Source organism: Delphinus delphis, chromosome 16, assembly GCF_949987515.2.
Source record: "Delphinus delphis chromosome 16, mDelDel1.2, whole genome shotgun sequence".
In the NCBI taxonomy this organism is placed as follows: domain Eukaryota; kingdom Metazoa; phylum Chordata; class Mammalia; order Artiodactyla; family Delphinidae; genus Delphinus; species Delphinus delphis.
This window is the reverse complement of record NC_082698.1, coordinates 59857113-59878402: the sequence shown is the minus strand read 5'-3', so window position 1 is coordinate 59878402 and position 21290 is coordinate 59857113. Positions and strand designations below refer to the sequence as shown.

Sequence of the window (21290 nt, the reverse complement as noted above, 5' to 3'; positions counted from 1 at the left end):
ATGGAAACTGATTTCTTAGATCTTCTTTTCTTCTGCATACTCATCCTTGGTGGTGTCATGCGGCTTCAATTACCAACAATCTATATGCTGATGGCCCCCACATCTATTTCTATAGCATAGATGTACTTCATGAGTCTTAGATTCAAAAAACCAAATGTCTGATGAATATTTTTCCTGGGATGTCTCAAGGCACCTGGCATACATTTTCAAAACTGAACTCATCATCTTCCCCTAGCAAATCTTTTCTTTCTGTGTTTCCTCTTTCAGTGTATGGCATGAGCATCTACCCAGTTGCCCAAGTGAGGCACCTAGAAGTCTCCCTTGACACTTGACTCTCCTTCCTTCCCACCCACTAATATCCTACTAATTAACAATACTTTTCAATTCAACTTCTTATACAGTCTCTCTCAAATTAATCTGTTTTTTCCTATGGACAATACTATAAAACATGTCACCAGTATTTCTTGCTTAGATCTCCTAATTTGTCTCCCTGCCTTTAGTCTTTCTAGTCTCCAACTATTCTCTAATGTCTCCCATTTCTATAATCCTTCAAGACTTATCTATGCTCTTTGGGTTAAATCAAAATTCCTTAACAGTGTTTATAAAATCCTATGTAACCTGCTCCTGTTGCCTCTCCCATCTCACGACTCTTTGGCATTTACTCCTACTCATCTTTCAGGTCTCACCAAATATTACTTTTCCTGAGATGCCTTCCCAGATCCTCAAAAATGGGTTAGATGCCCTCTTACAATACTCTCCTGCTTCCCTTATCTCTTATCATTAAACACTAAGTTCTGTGAGACCAGAGCCTTTATTTTGTTAGCTGTGGCAACTCAACCCACAAATCACATTATTTATGGAAATAATGAATGAATTTCTTGAAACTCAGGGAAAGCCACTACTGAAGTTACAGAAGAAACTCTTTTATTATATTAAAAATATTATATATTAATTTATTATTGCCTGCCGATGCAGGGGACACGGGTTCGTGGCCCGTTCTGGGAAGATCCCACATGCCGCGGAGCGGCTGGGCCCGTGAGCCATGGCCGCTGAGCCTGTGCATCTGGAGCCTGTGCTCCGCAATGGGAGAGGCCACAACAGTGAGAGGCCTGCGTACAGCAAAAAAAAAAAAAAAAAAAAAAGAAATATTTCAGATACTTTAATACACAGAGACATCTGGGCATAATGTAGTTACAACTAACACACTTGGAATCTGTATAAGCCAAAGTTTGTTTTATTTATTCAGATGCTTTTAGTGAGCTATTATTTGTGATGAGCATGTGTGAAAAATTTATCTGCCAAGATAGAACAAAGATCGAGAGTTACCATCCTAAAAGATTCATTCCAGAAATGACTAACTAGGGTTTTACTTTTCAAAATTGCCCTATATGTAAAATTTAATTTAAAAGTTCATTCATTTCCCAGGATTATTTCCGAGAGAACGACCCATGTTGGCAAACAGGAAGATTTTGTGTATGTTTATATTTTTTCACCTTCTAAAATACAAAATTGACAAGAAAGCAGAAAAGTCCATTTTAAAAGAACCATCAAATCTTTACAATCTTTCTCAAATCCTCTTAAGTGGGTTCTACATCATGGGAATTAATAAAAATGGCATTTCCCAATTAACTTGGGATTCTGAGTTTGGATCCTTTCACGTGCTCTCCTGGGTTTATAATCTAGAGGTATTTGTGAAATTTTCTTCTTGACAATAATTGTGTTTTGGGTTTTTTGGGGTTTTTTTTTGCGGTACGCGGGCCTCTCACCGCTGTGGCCTCTCCCGTTAAGGAGCACAGGCTCCGGACGCCGTAGGCTCAGCGGCCATGGCTCACGGACCTAGCCGCTCCGCAGCACGTGGGATCTTCGCGGAAGGGGGCACAAACCCGTGTCCTCTGTATCGGCAGGCGGACTCTCAACCACTGCGCCACCAGGGAAGCCCAATAATTGTGTTTTTCATTGAAAAGGTAATAGGTCTAATTGCTTCAGGGCCTTAAAGTAGTAGCATCTATAAATGCTATAAACCTTGCTTAAATTTTAACAAGTTATTGAACGTGTTATTCCCTCTGATGCTGGATAAGCCAAAGGACCCTGTTTCAAACTAATATATATATATACATATTAGCAAAGCAAGGCATGAAGATAGGAATGCAATGTCCTCTTAAAACGCTCTGAGACCGTGCTTCCCTGGTGGCGCAGTGGTTGAGAGTCCGCCTGCCGATGCAGGGGACATGGGTTCTTGCCCCGGTCTGGGAAGATCCTACATGCCGCGGAGAAGCTGAGCCCATGAGCCACGGCTGCTGAGCCTGCGTGTCCGGAGCCTGTGCTCCGCAACGGGAGAGACCACAGCGGTGAGGGGCCCGCGTACCGAAGAAAAAAAAAAAAAAGCTCAGAGATTAAATTTTGTTTATACTCTAGGCAGTAAAACAGAAATTATTTAAGTAGAACTGAACCCTACCACACATTGATAGCAAAAACTACAATTTCTTCATATGTCTTCCTAGTAATGTTGTTGGGTGTGGTGGTTATTACATTAGTAGTATGTTTCAAATACACGTTATATTGATGCTCTGAGATAACTCAAGCGATCTTTCAGGAATTCTGAGTGATATATAAATGTTATGGGAAGAATTGATCCCATTTCAAGGTTAGGATGGATAAATGAGCATTTTAGAAAAAGAAATACATGATGCAGAAAATGTGAATTTTGGAAAATTTCTCCTAGCATATTGCCTGGCATATAATAGGCATTCAATATATTTTTCTTGATTGACTGATTGAATAAATGAATAAATAAATTATACTCATTCAGATCTTGTCCCCTATTCTTATCCCATCTCTCAATTAATAGTAATTATTTTCTTAGTCTCCACCCAAATTTGAGATAATTTGGCTCCCAAGTTTTGGGAGCTGGAATGATTTTAAAGTGCCTAATTAAGAACAATTTGTTAATGATTATTATCTCTTCCCCTTTTCACTCTAAGCTGTCTTTACACTTTCCAAGTCTCATGCTGCTTTTTATTCCTTAGGCTAATTTTTATTAAAGAAAAGAGAACAAAACTGTTTCTCTCTGCCTTTTAATAAACATGACTCTTTCTGTCATCCTTTCCTTGATCCTTTCCAAATCAGCCGTGGTTGCCGTAAGTGATGGCTGAGAGACAAGATGCCAAGTGCAATGGCTAAATTTAAAGAGCAGCATTTGCACCTGTTGTTAACTGGCAATGACCAGTCTCACACCCACAGTTTCCTCCACCCTCTGCCTCCCACCAAGTGCAACCCATAGCCCAGAATTTGTGTTCATGTATAAAAGTACTGATGAAGATTATATACATTACATAGAAATGGAGAATGAATACAGCATTTGACACTAAATTAGTTCAGTTTCAGAGGAGCTGAACTTTGGGCAACACCCAGCATAATATAAAGATGTATCCGACCTTGAAATAAGCAGGTGGAAGTGACTAGGTATTTGATGAATTTCTGAAGACTATTAATGGACTGTCTCACCTGAGAATAATTTTCTTAGACCTGCCATACTTTGTGAAATTATTTTGCCTTTTAGCATTGGAGAGTCCTCTAAACGTAAATGTTTTGTAAAAGAGGCAAACCAAGAAGCACTTACCTAAAAAGTCAGCTTAAATTAATTTGCCAGATTGGCCACTCTAACCTGGAAGAGCTGTGTAGGAGAAAGATAGTACCATAAATAATTCTGATAGAAAATACACATAAAAAGTGAGAGAAGAAGGGGACTGTGGCCCAGCGAGGCAGATTAGTCTCATCAAGTAGGTTGGATACTCAAGGGAGTGGCAGCCTCATTGTCAGACCAGGTCACATCAAGTACCAAAGTACTGTGATAGAAAGTCAAACAACAAATTCTGAGAGTTTAATTTTACCTGAGCATTTCCTCTCAGAGGAAGCCAAGCTGGTCTTCAGGAGAATAGAACAGGTGACTTATGGGTACAGTAGGAGCAAAGAGTTGGAGGTTGGAAGGTCAGGGCATGTTCAGGGTATGGGTAGTAAATACCTGGAGAGTGCTGAGAGAGGGGAGCCCTTTACCAATTTGGAATTTTGTTGTAATTCAGCCTTGTCAGAGAATGTTCTTAGGATTTTGGGGGGCACTTTTGAATACTCTGGAATGGATAGTGTTGGGTTCCATAAAAATGTGTGCTGAATTCCTATGCACTTAGGAGGTGTGGTTTATTCAAGTTCAGAATCAGTGTCTTGCCCCTTTGGATCATTTCAGATAGGGACAAAAGACTTCCTGACTCCAAAGGTCTACTGAATAGCAAAGGCTATAGGAGGCCACAGGCCAATCCAACACAAAAAGGACAGTGTGAGGGACTTCCCTGGTGGTGCAGTGGTTAAGAATCCGGCTGCCAATGCAGCCAACATGGGTTCGAGACCTGGTCTGGGAAAATCCCACATGCCGTGGGGCAACTAAGCCCGTGTGCCACAACTGCTGAGCATGCATTTTAGAGCCCGTGAGCCACAACTACTGAAGCCTGCACACCTAGAGCCCGTGCTCCGCAACAAGAGAAGCCACTGCAATGAGAAGCCCAAGCTCCACAACGAAGAGTAGCCGCCGCTCTCTGCAGCTAGAGAAAGCCCGCGTGCAGCAATGAAGACCCAACGCAGCCAAAAATAAATAAATAAATAAAAATTTAAAAATCGATTAAAAAGGACAGTGTGAAAGTTAGCTGCCAACCTCTCAGATCCTGAGAAATATGAACAAAGACAGTCCTATTTGAACAAGCCCTGCCCTTCTCAACTCAGTGTTTTCCCAGTGTTGCGTGCTTGACAGACATAAATAAATAAATAAATAAACTTGCAGACTGGATGTTTCGGACCTAAAAGAATGTTAGATTAGGGTCACTAAGTTATAAATGAATATGGAGTCAGTCATCCTTTGGAGGCCGGGGCATGAGTATTTGAGTCCTATAGATGGGTAGGTATAAAAAATAGGAATAATGACATCTGGAAAAATAGTGAAGCCAAATCACCAGAAAACAGATCTAAGCTGTGGTTTATGATACTTATTTAAAGGCTAAAACCCCTTTCTTCTCCCTCTCCTTCACATACTTTTTTTGATCTTTAAGAATTGCTGATCTCACTTGAATAATAACTCATATCATCAGTAAACCATGAAACATAGCCCCCAGATCTCTAAGCAGATCCCTTTCATGTTTTCTTGTTCACGTCAGTAAGCTGTGTGCATCACCTACCCTGGCTATTCTGGAATGCTTAGACAAATACTCCATTGAGTTGAGTCATACTTTGGAGCTGACTTTAGTGTACATTTTAGTAGGGAATCTAGTTAGAGTTTCACGCTCCAGAAAATCTGTTCTGATTAGTTTTAGCTAAAAGAAAAGATCAACCTGTTTTAAGGATTGGCACAGAAAACAATTCTACAGTCATGTAGGTTTCACTGAACATATTTTTGTAATAATAAAAATAACATGCAGATGGGAAAAAGTTAAACCATTCAAAAGGATAGCTACCCCTTAAAATTTCCCAGAGGTAACTTTTTTTTTTTGGTTTATTCTTCCAGAAACCACTTTTGGTGTGTGTGTGTGTGTGTGTGTGTGTGTGTGTGTGTGTATCTGTCTAGAGGATGACTTTCTATTGAGCTATCTACATTTTCTCCTTATTTGGCCTAGCCAACCAGCTGGTATGAGATATGTCCTTTGCAGCTGTGGAAAGGTTTTCTCTGTGAAGAGATAATTGACATTTGTTTTTTTAAATTTATTTATTATTATTTTTTTGCAGTATGCGGGCCTCTCATTGTTGTGGCCTCTCCCGTTGCGGAGCACAGGCTCCAGACGCGCAGGCTCAGTGGCCATGGCTCATGGGCCCAGCCGCTCCGCGGCATGTGGGATCTTCCCGGACCGGGGCACGAACCCGTGTCCCCTGCATTGGCAGGCGGACTCTCAACTACTGCGCCACCAGGGAAGCCCTGACATTTGTTTAGATTAATTTCTATCCCTGTATTATTAGAACTCAGTTTAGTCAGTGGATCCTCAAAATATGCAGCCTACCTGTGGTTAATCAACGGTTTCATCTTGGTAGATAAAAAATGACACATTTTGGTGAATAAAGAGGAAGCTTTTGGTAATCCCTCCAGTTTCAGATTTATGCACTTGAAAAACAAAAAAACTGTCGTGGTTCTTTTGCAAATCCACAGAACTAAATCTCAGTAATGCAGGATGCATGTCTCATTTTCATATTTCGATAAATAGGGGAAAGGCAATTCCAGTAGAACTTTTCAAAGTGTAAGATGGAGTGGAGGGCACAATTCTGATTCATAGCCAGATTTGCGAAGACAAAGTAAAAACAAAACTAAAACCCGTGGTAATACTAGTAAGAAGGTGTAAAGGGGCAAGAGAGAAGGGGAAATGGCAGAGCATGGGTAAATACATAAAATGCAGATGGGATAAATATAGATGAGTGGAAAATGATTGTAAGTGAAGTTACCCCAGGAATGTCACAGATTTCCAACTAGGGGGATTAGTGTGTGCAGCTGTTGAATGGGGGCCTTATCTCATTCCTGAGCTCTCATGTTCCACTGTTGAGCAATAAATGCCTTTTGGGTGAGTGGTTTGAGTGTCTCACCTGGAGAAGCCAATCATCTTACAGTTCTGGGGTGGGTGGAAGGATTAAACAAACTAAAAGCTTCACTTCATTATTTAGCTATTCTTGGCCAAAAAAGTAACATTTCAGTCAAACTTTAAAGAATATTATTAGAATAAGTGATACAATAAAATTGTGTGCGTGTTGTTTTGTTTTAAATTTATCACCTTAGGGTACACTAGAAAGATGTTTCCCAAAATTTAGGATAATACTTTTATTTGCTTACCAAACTGTTTTGCTGCTCCAGATTTTATTTTATTTATTTTTATTTATTTATTTGCTTTTTTGCGGTAAGCGGACCTCTCACTGCTGTGGCCCCTCCCGTTGCGGAGCACAGGCTCCGGACGCCCAGGCCCGGCGGCCATGGCCCGCGGGCCCAGCCGCTCCGTGGCACGCGGGATCCTCCCGGACCGGGGCACGAACCCGCGTCCCCTGCACTGGCAGGCGGACTCCCAACCACTGCGCCACCAGGGAAGCCCCTGCTCCAGATTTTAAAAGGAGGTGTGAGAATTAACTAGCTCATAACAATAAACAGACAGCAAAGAAATCCTCTTCTGAGGAAATTCAGGAACCTCAAATCTTTCTTTCAGTCTTCAATGAGCTATCATTATGAGCTTGTCTCTGTGGAAGGATTTTTCAAGAGAAAGGGTTATTCCAAAGTGTATTCTAATGGCTAATTTAGCTAAATTATGAAAATTAATTAAGGTAACCTTTACGTGATTTTTATTACATTATCAGCATGCTCTGTTTCTATAGTTTAATAAGTTGCACATAAGGTCAAAAGTCGTAAGAAAATAGAGTGTTGCTTCTGGAGACTGTAAGAATATCAGTATAAAGGTGCTGTAAAAGTGAACTGAGTATCTGAAATGTATACAGTTCTGTTGATTCACTTTGATAACATGTACTCATTCTGGGACTTTGGTATCATAATCATTCTAGCCCTCCTGTACTATGCTACATATCACAGTCATTGGATCACTCCATGACGGGATAATTTCAGCATATCCAAATACCATTATTTATGAATGATAACTCTGGGCGTGTCGTTGGGAGTTCCAACGTACATAGCTAATGAATACTAATTTGGTGTCTATTTTGCCAACTTAAAACACGAAGCACAGAGCTTTGTACAAATATCCATTTCCCCAGTTACCCTTATCTTAGCTGTATCTTTGGTGAGGATTAGCCGAATCGAATATGCCATCTCTATTGGTGCTATTCTGAGGGGCTCGGGTGCCAATTACCGGTTCCCTAGAATTTGCCCGTAATTGACTATGTCCCACAATAGGTAACTCTGGAAGTGACAGGCAGTCTCTAGTGTGGTTCTCCCGCCTGTCGATTGGGCCTTGCAAGAAGCCCCGCCTCATCAACTCAGTCAAGGGCGACAGTTGGACCGGCGCCGGTGAGTGGCGGGTCTTAGCTCCGCCCCGGCCGTCCGCTGTGCTGCCTGGGTCGGCGCCGTTTCCAGTTGAGAGATGGCGGCCGCCGCAGGTAGATCGCTCCTGCTGCTCCTCTCCTCCCGAGGCGGCGGAGGCGCCGGCGGCTGCGGAGCGCTGACTGCAGGCTGCTTCCCCGCGCTGGGCGTCAGCCGCCACCGGCAGCAGCAGCACCACCGGACGGTAAGCGAGCGCGCCTGGCGGCTCCGGGGAGGGCGGGGCGGCGCTGCCGTGTGGGATCAGCAGGCGGGCAGGCCGCCGGGGCAGCGGGCGAGTTACCTCAACTCGCGGCCGCTCCAGAGGTTGCCGGGCACCGAGGAGCCGCCGTGCCCTTCAGGCGCCTGCGGCGGCAACCAGGAAAAAAGGCAGGGCGGAGGAAGCCGAGAGGAGGAGGGGCGACGGCAGGGATGTTCCCGCAGGACCGGGGACACCAGGGCGGGGAAGGGACGGGACTTGAACCTCTCTCTGACCCGCCCCCGATCTCGGTCCCTCCCTCCTTTTTACTTAACAGCTCTGCCCTATTGCTCCCGAACTGAGCCTCGTTCAAGTTGTCCCCTTTCCCTCCTCCTCCAGGCGGGTTGGGGTGTCCTGAGTTGCCGCGGCTGCCTTGTGTATGTGTCAGGAGAGTGGCAGTGCCATACTGCTGGGAACTGTCCCCCGGAGGGCAACCCAGGACCCCAGCGGGGCCGCTCCCTAGTTCTCTTCTCGACCCTCTGGGAACGGGCAAGACAGAAAATCAAACTTTATCCCCCTGTGTGACTTCCTGCGTGTGGGCATGGGGAACAGCACCCTTGCGATGGATGCTGCATTGCTTCAGGAGGCAAGCTCCAACCTCTTAGTTCCTTAAAGGTCCTCGGTGGTGCTTTTGGAGGGCTGCTTTATAAGCTTGTTCACGCGTGCCTGAAGAAGAAAGGTGGGCAGAGGGGAAGAGAATATGACAAGTTGTTCACAGCGGCAGGGATTTGGTGGTTGTATTAGCCAGTTATTGCTGGCTTTCATTGGCTGGCAACGCACGGGAGTTTCAATTTGAACAGCCTTGGGTGTGTGTGTGTGTGTGTGTGTGTGTGTGTGTGTGTGTGTGTGTGTGTCTTTTTCAGTTGCAAGAGATCAACTTGGCATGGGGTTCTTGACCAACTCCAAGAGAAAGTGTAGGTTTTACTTCCTAGGGCTAAGTTGTATAGTGTGGTAATAAGAGAATCACTGCAGACAGCCTGATAGCAGAAAGTAGTACCTTCAGCTCTCAACAAATACACCCACCTGTCTTGTTCTGATCACATAGCTCTTGAGGGAAAATTGAACTGGAGCTTTTCAGAGGATACCCCAAGACTGATGACATTGTAAAATTAAGTGTCTGAAAGAGCAGTGAAAAGAACTAATGCTCTTTAAATGCAAGATGGAATTGTTATTATTAGTCATAGGTATGGACCTATCCTCGTTCTTATGAGAAAACTGTACTTCTTCATTTTGGCATACTGACATATTGCTTTGCTGAAGCTTTTGGGTGAGAGCCGAGCTTTCCACAGTTCAGTTTAGATTTGCATGTTTCATAGCCTCCAGTTATGTGTTTTGTTCTCTTAAAAACATAAGGCAATCCAAAAATCTGATTGCATTCCCCTCCCCCTCAAACTATTTAAAGACTTACCAAGTTGTCTTTATCTCTGTATTTTGATAATACATCTTCTGACTTTGCAGTTTGTTTTTAAGACTATTTGGGTGTGGTATTCATTTAGCATTTTGAAATTTGTGCCTTGTATATTTTCCACTGTGTGAATCTTTCAGTCTGTGAGTGCCTTCCTTGTGCGGGTACTTCATGAAAGTGTTTTTCTGTGCTATTCTGGGGTGGATAAAAGTGATGTGCTGAATTTGAGGTGAAAGCACAACTAAAATGAAGTGTTATTTCTGAAGGGCAGAAGTGTTATATGCATGGTGACTTGCAAATGAACTTAGAATTGTAAGATTTTGAAAAAAGTTGTGCCTGATTATTTAAAATATGTAAACAGTTTTTTTCTTTTTCTACGATTGCTCCGAAGCTATCATGTATTTAGCTCTCTCCATCTGTTATTCTATGATTCCTCGCAAGACTCAATTTGAAAGGTATCTCTTAGAGATTTAACTGTTGACATTTTATGCTTGAAATTAAGACCCAGAAAGCGAGAGACTTGGCCAGGATTACACGATGAATATACAACAGTTTTAGGACTCCCACCCACTCCAGATATTCTGACCCCCTTATTGTGTTCTTTTTATTATAAAGTACAATTTCTCCTTCACATCTTTCTCCTCGCTTATAAAACTTACTATTGTTTGTTATGAAAGTACTGGTATTTCAAAACCCCGTGAGTGAGAATTCTCCTATGTTAGTTTGAGACACATGTATTAGGCAATATAGGAACAAACCACTGGCTCTTACAAAGGTCCCTGAGAGACACTAAGGTTGAATCTTGCAGAGGTGACATCCTGTGTATGTGCAGCAGATGGCACTCTGTGTCGGACTAGATCACAAGTCCTGCTTTTGCCACTTTTGTTCTGCTGTAGTAGGTATGGTAAATTAGAGCCAGGGGGACATAACCAATTATAGTACTGGTTAATTTTTTGCTTGAGAGGTATGTTTTTTGGAATTCATTTTTTCCAAGTTTGAAGAACAAGTCCAGAGCAATACAGTTCAGCTAATATAGGTAAATGTGATTGCAAAGTAATAAAACATAGCTTGTACCGCCCCCCCCCCCCAATTAAAACATCATTCAACTGAGTAAATAGGAGAAAAGGTGCAGGGGCTTATTCAGTATTTGTAGCACCATCTAGTGTAATTTTTCCTTTCCTATGTGAAGAGCCTGTTATTGCTTCCCAGCTTGTGACTGTAACTGAGTCTGATGTAAAATATCTGTTGCATGCTTTTCTGTGTGGTTAGTGAAGGTGGCAATTTTCAAGGATGATTCTTTGAGGGGAACAGCCTTTCATTGTGAACTGTGTAATTTCTTTGCTAAATCAAACTGTCTCATCTCTGATTATGACAGCCTGACTGTTGGCATTTCCTAGTGGTCAACGGCTATGCTGAATTGCTAAATCTCTTACTTAAGTCTGTCATTATACTGTTATAGATTGTGGCTGTCCCTTTTTACTTTACACATTGTAGTTCTTTGGCAGTGATGTCATTTCAGTTTAACCTGAAAGTTTTTTTTTTTTACTTTTCTTTTAACCTGAAAGTTTTAACAGAGGTTACATTGCCTGACACAGAAGTAAGTCCCAGTTCTTTAATTGGGCTCCTCATGATCTGGCTAAGTCTTACTTTGCCAGATCCACCCAGCACAAATACTCCACTGTACTTAAGCCAGTGTCTCCTATACCCATATTAAATGTCTGTGCAGTTTTTGCAGGGGAATTTCAGTCTTAACCACTCCACTAACCGCTAAGGTTCATTTTAGGTGAGAGACTGTGACCTTTGACTCCTCTTTGAATCTAACTTCCTCACTTTACAGATGAGAAAACGGACCTAATGGGAACTGAGGGAAGTGACTTTTCTGTTATGTTTGTGGTTAATGACATCTGGGATAAAAATTCTTTTAAATGGAGGTGGATTCAAGGAGAAATCCTAGTCTGAATCTTCACATGTGTGTTTCCTAGCTCTTAATCCCTTTCCATTGTTCTATTCTGTCTTCTCTGAATGCTGATAGGACTTATTATTTTCAGGACACAGATTGACACTGGCTTGTTCTCTAAATATTTCATTTGTGGGTACCTTATCTTAACTGGGCAGCGATTGTGTATCTTGTTACCTTTTTGTCTCTCATAGACTCCAGAGCAGTACTAGGTACGTAGATAACACTCAGACAAGCATTAATTGAATACGCACCCTTTTGTCTGCTTGCCAGTGAAAAGGTGGTGTGCTCTACTCCCCGCACCCCCCCCCCCCCCCCCCCGCCTCCCGGTTTGACTTTTTTAATGACCTGTTGCTTAGGTAACCACATTTGGGTTACTGCTTTAAGTTTGGTATTGCCAGTGCTGTCTTTGGTTGTACATTACACTTCTTTATGGTGGACTGATGCAGAGTTGGTAACATTGGATTAGCTCTACAGTGGTACACACTTTCTATCCAAAGAAGCAAAAGTATGATAAATACCCAGATTATTAGGAATATATGTTTGAATCAGAGTCTAGATTTATTGTTGTTTTAGTTGACGATAATATTAAGATTTTGAAGGTTGTGGATAAATATGCTTAGAGCAGATTTATTATGGAAACTTTATCTTAAAATCTTGCTTATTTTGAACCCCATAAAATAGTCGAATGAGTAAATTTGGATTTAGTCAACAAATTCTGATTATTTGAACTTTTCTGAGTCTCAAGGGGCTCTATTTTATGCTTTATGGAACTCTAAGAGGGAATCTAAATAGAAATGCAGCATCAAGAATGGTGTATGTTGGACTTCTCTGGTGGTGCAGTGGTTAAGAATCCACCTGCCAATGCAGCGGACATGGGTTCGAGCCCCGGTACAGGAATATCCCACATGCTGTGCAGCAACTAAGCCCATGCGCCACAACTACTGAGCCTGCTCTCTAGACCCCGCATGCCACAACTACTAAGCCTGTGTGCCACGACTACTGAAGCCGGTGCGCCTAGAGCCCGTGCTCCACAACAAGAGAAGCCACTGCACTGAGGAGCCCATGCACCACAACAAAGAGTAGCCCCTGCTCGCCGCCACAACTAGAGAAAGCCGGCGCGCAGCAATGAAGACCCAATGCAGCCAAAAAATTAGTTAATTAATTAATTAAAAAAAAAGAATGGTGTATGTTGAAGACAATAAATTGAATGCGAATTTTGGTTTTGGGGCTGCCTACTGTTTGAAAGGGAAATCAAGGAGTGGTCATGGTCTTCTATAGTAGCACTTCGTTGATACCATAGTCTGAATAACTACTAAGATGTTGCTTTTATTTCTTTTTATATTCTAGCTTTGTGCTCTGTGGGTTTTCTTAAAAAAATTACTGTTTGTTTTCCTGTGATTAAGGACAACATTACCTTTTAAGATCTCAAGATAACCACTCAATATAGGGGAATCCTCTATTCTTTATTTGACTGATTAATACAATACTGGAACAATGTGTTATTAGGAAAACTAAGATGTTACCATGGAAGACATGTACTTAAAAGAGTCCTAGAATTTAGAGCTCGACAAGACAAGGTTAAGTAAATAAAAGTTCAGGAACAGTAAAGTGGCTTTTTCCTTGGTAGCCCAGCAAGTTACTGCAGAGCTGAAAATGGCTCACACATCTGCTGGTTTTCTCATTAAGTTCTTTTTCTATGAAATTACAAAATTCTGTGTTTCATTCTAAAAATGATTAAGCTGAGACTGGTTGTTAGAAGTGAATTGGGGGAAGTGACGCACGGCCCTGTCTGGGAGGCTGCCCTGCCCCCGCTTCCTTTCACCCTGTCGCTGCCCGCAGGTGGTTGTGGCCGCAGTGCCCAGAGGGAGGTGGCAGCAGCGGTGGCTGTGAATGATGCCTGGGAAGCTCCTATGCGGGGACATTATGGAGTTGGAGGCGCCTTTGGAGACAGCCAGAGGAAGGAGAGGCAAAAGAGCTCTGTGGATGTCGGAATTTCGGATAAGGGATTATGGACGTGTACTTCCCTTATAGGGTTGTTAGGAAGATTTAAACTAGATAAGCTGAAAACTTATTACACAATGCTGGAGCGATAGAAGGAAGTCAAGGCACCATTATGACCCAGATGAGAAATCAGAAACAAGAGGAAATGGTGTTGCAGGTGACCTGGATGCTCCCAAACCCAAAAAAAGCTAAAATGAAAGAGAAGCTAAATGGTGACACCAAGGAAGGATGTCATAGACTTTCAGATGAATTTTCTAAATCTCATAAGTCAAGAAGAAAAGATCTGTCAAATGGAGATACTGATGAATATGAAAAAAAAAGTGAGTGTCATCCTTAGATAGTTCTACTCAGAAATCAAGTGATAATAAACTAGAAGAGACCCTAATACGTGAACAGAAAGAAGGAGCCTTCTCCAATTTCCCTATTTCTGAAGAGACTATAAAGCTTCTGAAAGGTCTAGGGGTAACATATCTCTTTCCTATTCAAATTAAGACTTTTGGTCCTGTATATGAAGGAAAAGATTTAATTGCTCAAGCACAGACAGGAACAGGAAAGACATTCTCTTTTGCCATCCCCTTGATTGAAAGACTCCAAAGAAATCAAGAGACAATTAAAAAAAGCCACTCACCAAAGGTACTTGTTTTGGCTCCTACAAGGGAACTGGCAAACCAAGTAGCCAAAGACTTCAAAGATATAACTAGGAAACTCAGTGTGGTGTGTTTTTATGGTGGAACATCATATCAAAACCAAATTAATCATTTTCGAAATGGTATTGACATCTTGGTTGGGACCCCTGCTCGTATCAAAGATCATCTGCAGAGTGGCCGATTAGATCTTTCTAAACTGCACCACGTTGTGCTGGATGAAGTGGATCAAATGTTAGATTTAGGTTTTGCGGAACAAGTTGAAGATATTATCCACAAATCCTACAAAACTGATTCTGAAGACAATCCTCAGACTTTACATTTTTCTGCAACTTGCCCACAGTGGGCATACAAAGTTGCAAAAAAATACATGAAATCCAGATACGAACAGGTTGACCTTGTTGGGAAAATGACTCAAAAGGCTGCAACTACTGTGGAACATCTGACCATCCAGTGCCATTAATCTCAGAGGCCAGCAGTTATTGGAGATGTCCTTCAAGTCTACAGTGGGTCTGAAGGGAGGGCTATTATCTTCTGTGAGACCAAAAAGAATGTAACTGATATGGCCATGAATCCACACATAAAACAGAATGCCCAGTGTTTACATGGCGACGTTGCACAGTCACAAAGAGAAATTACACTGAAAGGCTTCAGAGAGGGTAGTTTTGGTGGCAGCCAATGTTGCTGCCCGTGGTTTGGACATTCCTGAGGTTGACCTGGTTATTCAGAGTTTACCTCCACAGGATGTTGAGTCCTATATTCATCTCTCTGGATGCACAGATAGAGCTGGTTGGACAGGGATTTGCATATGTTTTTATCAACCAAGAGAAAGAGGTCAACTAAGATTTGTGGAACAAAAAACAGGAATTACTTTTAAACGTGTAGGTGTTCCTTCTACAATGGATTTAATCAAATCTAAAAGCATGGATGCCATCAAGTCTCTGGCTTGCATTTCTTATGCTGCTGTTGATTTTTTCTGACCATCAGCTCAGAGACTGATAGAAGAGAAAGGGGCAGTGGATGCATTGGCTGCAGCATTAGCCCACATCTCTGGCACATCAAGTTTTGAACCACGTTCTTTGATCACCTCTGATAAGGGGGTTGTGACCATGATACTGGAAGCCCAGAAGAAATACAGGATGTTAGCTGTGCTTGGAAAGAACTTAACAGAAAGTTGAGTAATAATGCTGTGTCCCAAGTTACCAGAATGTGCCTCCTAAAAGGAAATATGGGCATTTGCTTTGATATTCCCACAACTGAGAATGGTTACAGGCAGAGTGGCATGATTCAGACTGGGTACTCTCAGTGCCAGCCAAGTTGCCTGAAATTGAAGAATATTATGATGGAAACACATCTTCTAATTCCAGACAGAGGAGTGGCTGGTCAAGTGGCTGGTCAGGTGGTCGATATGGTGGCCGGTCAGGTAGACAGAGTCGACAGGGGAGTCGGTCAGGAAATCGACAAGATGGTAGAAGACGAAGTGAGAACAGAAATTGAACGAGAAGCGGGGGCCACAAACAGAGTTTTGACTGAGATAGTTAATCTACCAGTGTGAGCTTGCCTATTTCTGCCTAATCATGTACATTATCCACCAAAAATTAGGTCATCATAGTTGAGGTCTGTGTCTGCTGTTTGCAAAGAAGTTGGTTGTATTTTTTTAAAGTATTTCGCAAGAATGGTTGTAAACAAATCTACTTATCCAGTTATACCTTTGAACAAAAAAACCTCCTTTAAAAAAAAAAAAACGTGGGCTTCGCTGGTGGCGCAGTGGTTGAGAGTCCGCCTGCCGATGCAGGGGACACGGGTTCGTGCCCCGGTCTGGGAAGATCCCACATGCCTCGGAGCGGCTGGGCCCGTGAGCCATGGCCGCTGAGCCTGTGCATCCGGAGCCTGTGCTCCGCAACGGGAGAGGCCACAACAGTGAGAGGCCCGCGTACCACAAAAAAAAAAAAGTGAATTGGGGTCAGATTCTTCCAGTAAGACCCTAAAGTCAAACTGAATCTTGAATAGTTACTTCCTGATTTAGATCAAGCTTGAGGACATCTGATAAAAAATTGACCTCTGAAGCTGAACACAGAAGGGAAACAATCTGTTTATTTATTTCACTGCACTTTGCTTGCATTGAGACAGCCTGTGTAAAAATGAAAGTTGACTTCAAGCAAAGTAATTTTAATAAGTTTAGTGAATTCTTGACTCATAAACTGTGTACAGGCTTGATTTTTTTTTATTGATAAAAGCATAACTTGGTAAATTATATCATTGACTGGGTCTAATAGCATACTAAAGCTGAACTTCTTCTAATACAGTTCTGGAATAATTGGATAATATGACATTGCATTTTGACATCTCTCTTAAAAATAAGAGGCTTTTCCAAAAGTTCTTTAATGACATTAATAATATTTATTAATCCAAAAGAGTGAGGTCTTTACCTTTTATGCTTCGTTACTAAAGTTTTCAGTTTTTACATTTTTTAAATTTATTGTCCACTTTATTTTGGGGAGAGCACTTGTAATAATCACCAGAAAATTGTTGAGCAGAGCCCATTGGGTGTATGATACTATCCAGAGGACAGTCTCAAATGTACAGTCCTGAGCCGTACTACCTTATAGGTTTCAAGATTTTTTTTTTTTTTTTTTTTTTTTGCGGTACGCGGGCCTCTCACTGTTGTGGCCTCTCCCGTTGCGGAGCACAGGCTCCGGACGCGCAGGCTCAGCGGCCATGGCTCACGGGCCCAGCCGCTCCGCGGCATGTGGAATCTTCCTGGACCGGGGCACGAACCTGCGTCCCCTTCATCGGCAGGCGGAGTCTCAACCACTGCGCCACCAGGGAAGCCCAGGTTTCAAGATTTTTTAAATTCTTTTTTTGCCTTCTCAGACAGGCCCACTTTGTATAATACTTCCTACTTACCTATAGTAAATGGTGTTACAGGATGTTTAAGAGTATTAATGTCTGCTTTAAACTTTAGAGGAAGTTAATGCAACTGATAGTTTATAAAATAACAGGAGAGCAAATAGGTCAGCTGAACTACCTGACCTGTAAAGATAGAGGAGTAGATATGGAAGAAAGCATCTAAGAGCTAAAGGCACTGTGTTTCCATGTTTAATTCTCACCATAACCCTATAAGAGGTATTATTGTGCTAGTTTGATATATTGTGCTAGTTTGAGGAAATTGAGGACGGGATAGGTTCATTTCTTCTTATGTGTCATAAACTGTTTTAATGATAGGGATGCAAAGATGGACAAATGTTTTGGAGCTGGGATTTAAGCCTACGTCTGGCTAGAATTAAAGCTGTACCATGCTGGTTGTCAGTGTGGGTCTTCCTTCCTTTTCAGCACCTGCTCCTTCAGTTTTGTTACTTTCTCAAGCATCTGCTGCAGTTTTTTCCAAGACACCTCACCATCCCTCCCACTGACTACATTTCTTAAATCTCTTTCTCCACCCTCTCCACCCCCCCAGGTATTAACTGATAAGAGTCTAAGGTATTACGCCTACCCCCCCACCCCCCTCCAAATCTTTGAAATTTAGTTTAAGATTCTAAAAAGTCCCACCCAGTAAACCTGGTAATTACTGAGCATTGCTTCTATATCAAGCACTTTTATAACATTGTGTAGTATACTCCACAACAACCGTTCAGGCAAAATACCATCCCCATTGTACAGATGAGAAAATAAAGACCTAGAAAGGTTAATACCTAGAGTCATTCAGAATATATCTGTGGAACTCCTACTCTGTGAGACACTGTGCTGGTAAGGAGAGCTGTTTCTGTTGTGGTTCTAAGAGTTCACAGTCTGGCCAGGAGACAAGACTATAAACAAGACTGTAACTGGCTGTGCTTTTTTTTTTTCCCTATGGAGGTCAGTGGGAGCACTTAGACTTACCCGAGGATGTTGGGGAAGGTTTCACTGGTGAGGCCTTGCTTGAGCTGAAATATGAGGAAATATAATGTGTGGGGGACTGAAAAGGTTGGTTCATATTCCAGGCAGCACTAGTATCTAACATGACAATATGAGGGAGTATGATGTATTTGAGAAACAGCCAGTAATTTGTTACAACTGGATATGAGCAAGAATAGCTGAAGATTATTAGGCTGGACAGTAGCAGTGATACCAATAATAATTAATATTTATGAAGTGCACCATGTGCCAAGCACTGTACACAGTCTCACTTAATTCTTGTGACACCCTGTGAGTAGGTATTGTTATTATCCTCATTTTACAGATAGTGAAACTGAGTTGCATCAGATTGGTAAGTGATTTGCCCAGACAGTCAGTTAGTGACACATAGCTAGTAAATGACTTGCCTAGGATAACACAGCTAGCGAATGGCATACCCAGCATATAAAACCAAGTAGTCTGGCTACAGAGCCTGTCTCTTCACCACTTGCTGTGGTGAGGGATCAGATTGTGAAAGGACTTGTGAAGGAGCTGACATTTTATGATGTAGTTCAGTGGTTTTTTAAAAAACTCAACCCACAGTAGAAATACCTTTTATGTTATGATTGAGCACATGCATGTGTGCATAAAACTAGGAAAGGTCTCATGAAACAATATTTTTACTATGTATGCATAGTTTCTGTTCTCTTTTCTTAAGGAAATTCTGGTTGGGACTCATTTAAATTGATTCTACAATTTAAGCCACAGTTTGGAAAATTACTACTTGTCCGTAGGTGAGCATTGGAAGAATTTCAAGTAAGGGAATCACATGGTTATGTTTGTACTTTTAGGTAGGTCACACTGGCAGCAGTGTGAAGGCTTAATTGGAGAGGATGGGACTGGAAAGACAGACACCAGTAAGGAACATCTTAATGGACCAGGCAAAAGATGTCTGAACTAGGACAGCAGCCTTGACGATGGAGAAAAGAGAATAGAGAGAAGGGAGATATAGGAAGTAGAGTTGATAGTCCACAACTAATCATCAAGTTCTATCACTCATCTACTAAGTACTAGGTAGAAAGACAGTTCAATTCAAGACCTGTGTTACTGTGTTACTCAGGTACTGAAATTTTATTTCTTGACTTTTTTTGTGTGTTCCTTTTTATCATCGTGTGAAACATGCTTCTTTGTTGTCTTTTCTACACCTCTGCTTTTCTTGTTTTGTTTTGTTTTTTTGTTTTTTTGCGGTACGTGGGCCTCTCACTGTTGTGGCATCTCCCGTTGCGGAGCACAGGTTCCGGGCGCGCATGGCTCACGGGACCAGCCGCTCCGCGGCATGTGGGATCTTCCTGGACCGGGGCATGAACCCGTGTCCCCTGCATCGGCAGGTGGACTCTCAACCACTGTGCCACCAGGGAAGCCCCTGCTTTTGTATTTTAAAAAAACTGGTTTAATTATTTTTAAATGATTTAAAAATTTATATATAAAATCAGACATCCACCTTATCCCCTTATTTCTGCCTCCCCCTGCCCCCACCTCATACTATCAGAATCTGGAAGATTTGCATAGCAGTATGAAAAAGTTCACATAGCATGATGAGCACTCAGCAAATCTTTGCTGAAAGAATGTGTCCTGTGTATTATACTCTCCCAAAGCAGAAACTCTTAACATTATGTTCATTAACTAGAGGAATACTTTTGAGTAATTTTCTTGAACTCTGTCCTCTCTAACTTTCCATTTTTGTAATATTTGACTCCATTTAGGGAATAGTAAGCATTGTATGTGTGATGATCTTACTTTTTAAAAAACAAACAAAATAAACAACATAACTAGCCATTCCTAAGCATGAAATCTTAGTAAAATTTTAGCAGTTTTTCTTCCCATATTATAAATGTAGATATACAAGATTCCTACTGCTTCTGCCACTCTAGTTTCTCAAGAGCATTATTATATATATATAAAATTGAGAACAAGTTATTTGGAGTGATTCTCTAACATTTTAATTGACTGGACCTTACTGGATTGCTGTTTTTAGAGAGCACATATTCTTTGGTCTTCTAGGTATTATAATACAAAGGTAAGTATTTACTTGATAATTGTAACAGTTTTTTAGAGATATTACAGTATCTGCTCTACCAGAGGAGATTGTATTTGAGATGTAGTTGATGAACCTTTTGAAATCTTATGGGAGCAAAGAATAGCTGTACCATCACAGAATCTTTTAATAGTTTTCTGAGAGTTAAATAAATGAAAAGATGGAAGTGGTGAGAGAGAGAGAGAGAGAGAGAGAGGGAGAGAGTGTGTGTGTGTGTGTGTGTGTGTGTGTGTGTGTGTGTTTGGCAGTCACCAAAATAAAGAGTAAGTAATTGAAGAGAATTAGGTGCCATGTGGTATAATAGTTAGGGGTCTGGGTTCTGCTCCTTTCTCTTCCATTAACTTGCTGTTTGACCTTGGACAAGTGATGTAACGTCTTTGATCCTATTATTTTTGTTGCTTAAATAAGGATGCTTGATTAGGTGAGCCTAAAGGGCTTCTTTAATTCTAAGTTATGTATCATTTTTATATAACACTTGACAAGTAACTTTTATGTTGTTTCATTGGGTAGCTTGTATAAAATCATAAACAGACGGACATATATTTGCTTATTCTCACAAGGGCCAAGGACTTGAAGTGAAGAAAAAGAGCCTTCCAATTCCTTTTCAGGACAGTTTGCATAATTACTTTCTGACATCTTGGTGAACAATTTACCCTGCATTCCTCATAATTCATCAAGCCTTTATTCCCATCTTTCTCTTTTTTCTTCTTTTATCAGTTCAAACTGCTGAGGGAGTTGGGGAAGAGGTAGAGATGTGGTGGGGAATTCAGAGAGTTGGAGAGAGAGGAGGAGGAAAAAAGCAGTTAATGCTGGAGTGTTTGAGGGGAGACAGGACTGTGCTAATAATTTAATTCTGAGTTGTGGCCTGCCAGCTTGAAACAGAAAATGTTTCTTTGTATTTACACTACAGAAATCCCCAGTGGGAAAATCTTAAGTGATTAATTGCTGGTAGCAGTCTGTTCTCCCAAACTCTGTGAACTGAGTCTAATATAGTGTCATGAATGTAGACATTCAGTCA

General features: G+C 41.6%; 1 protein-coding gene and 1 pseudogene across 2 annotated transcripts in view; both read left to right on the top strand.

Moving 5' to 3' along the window:
• Window positions 1–8072: 8072 nt before the first annotated feature.
• Window positions 8073–21290, top strand: part of MCU (mitochondrial calcium uniporter) — a 206005-nt gene continuing 192787 nt past the window's right edge. For both annotated transcript variants that reach the window (XM_060034818.1, XM_060034817.1), the window contains exon 1: window positions 8073–8243. In XM_060034818.1, coding sequence (XP_059890801.1) covers window positions 8100–8243 — 144 coding nt within the window. In that variant the 5' untranslated portion in view covers window positions 8073–8099. The remainder of the gene's footprint in view (window positions 8244–21290) is intronic.
• On the top strand, window positions 12024–15846 carry LOC132439940 (ATP-dependent RNA helicase DDX50-like; annotated as a pseudogene).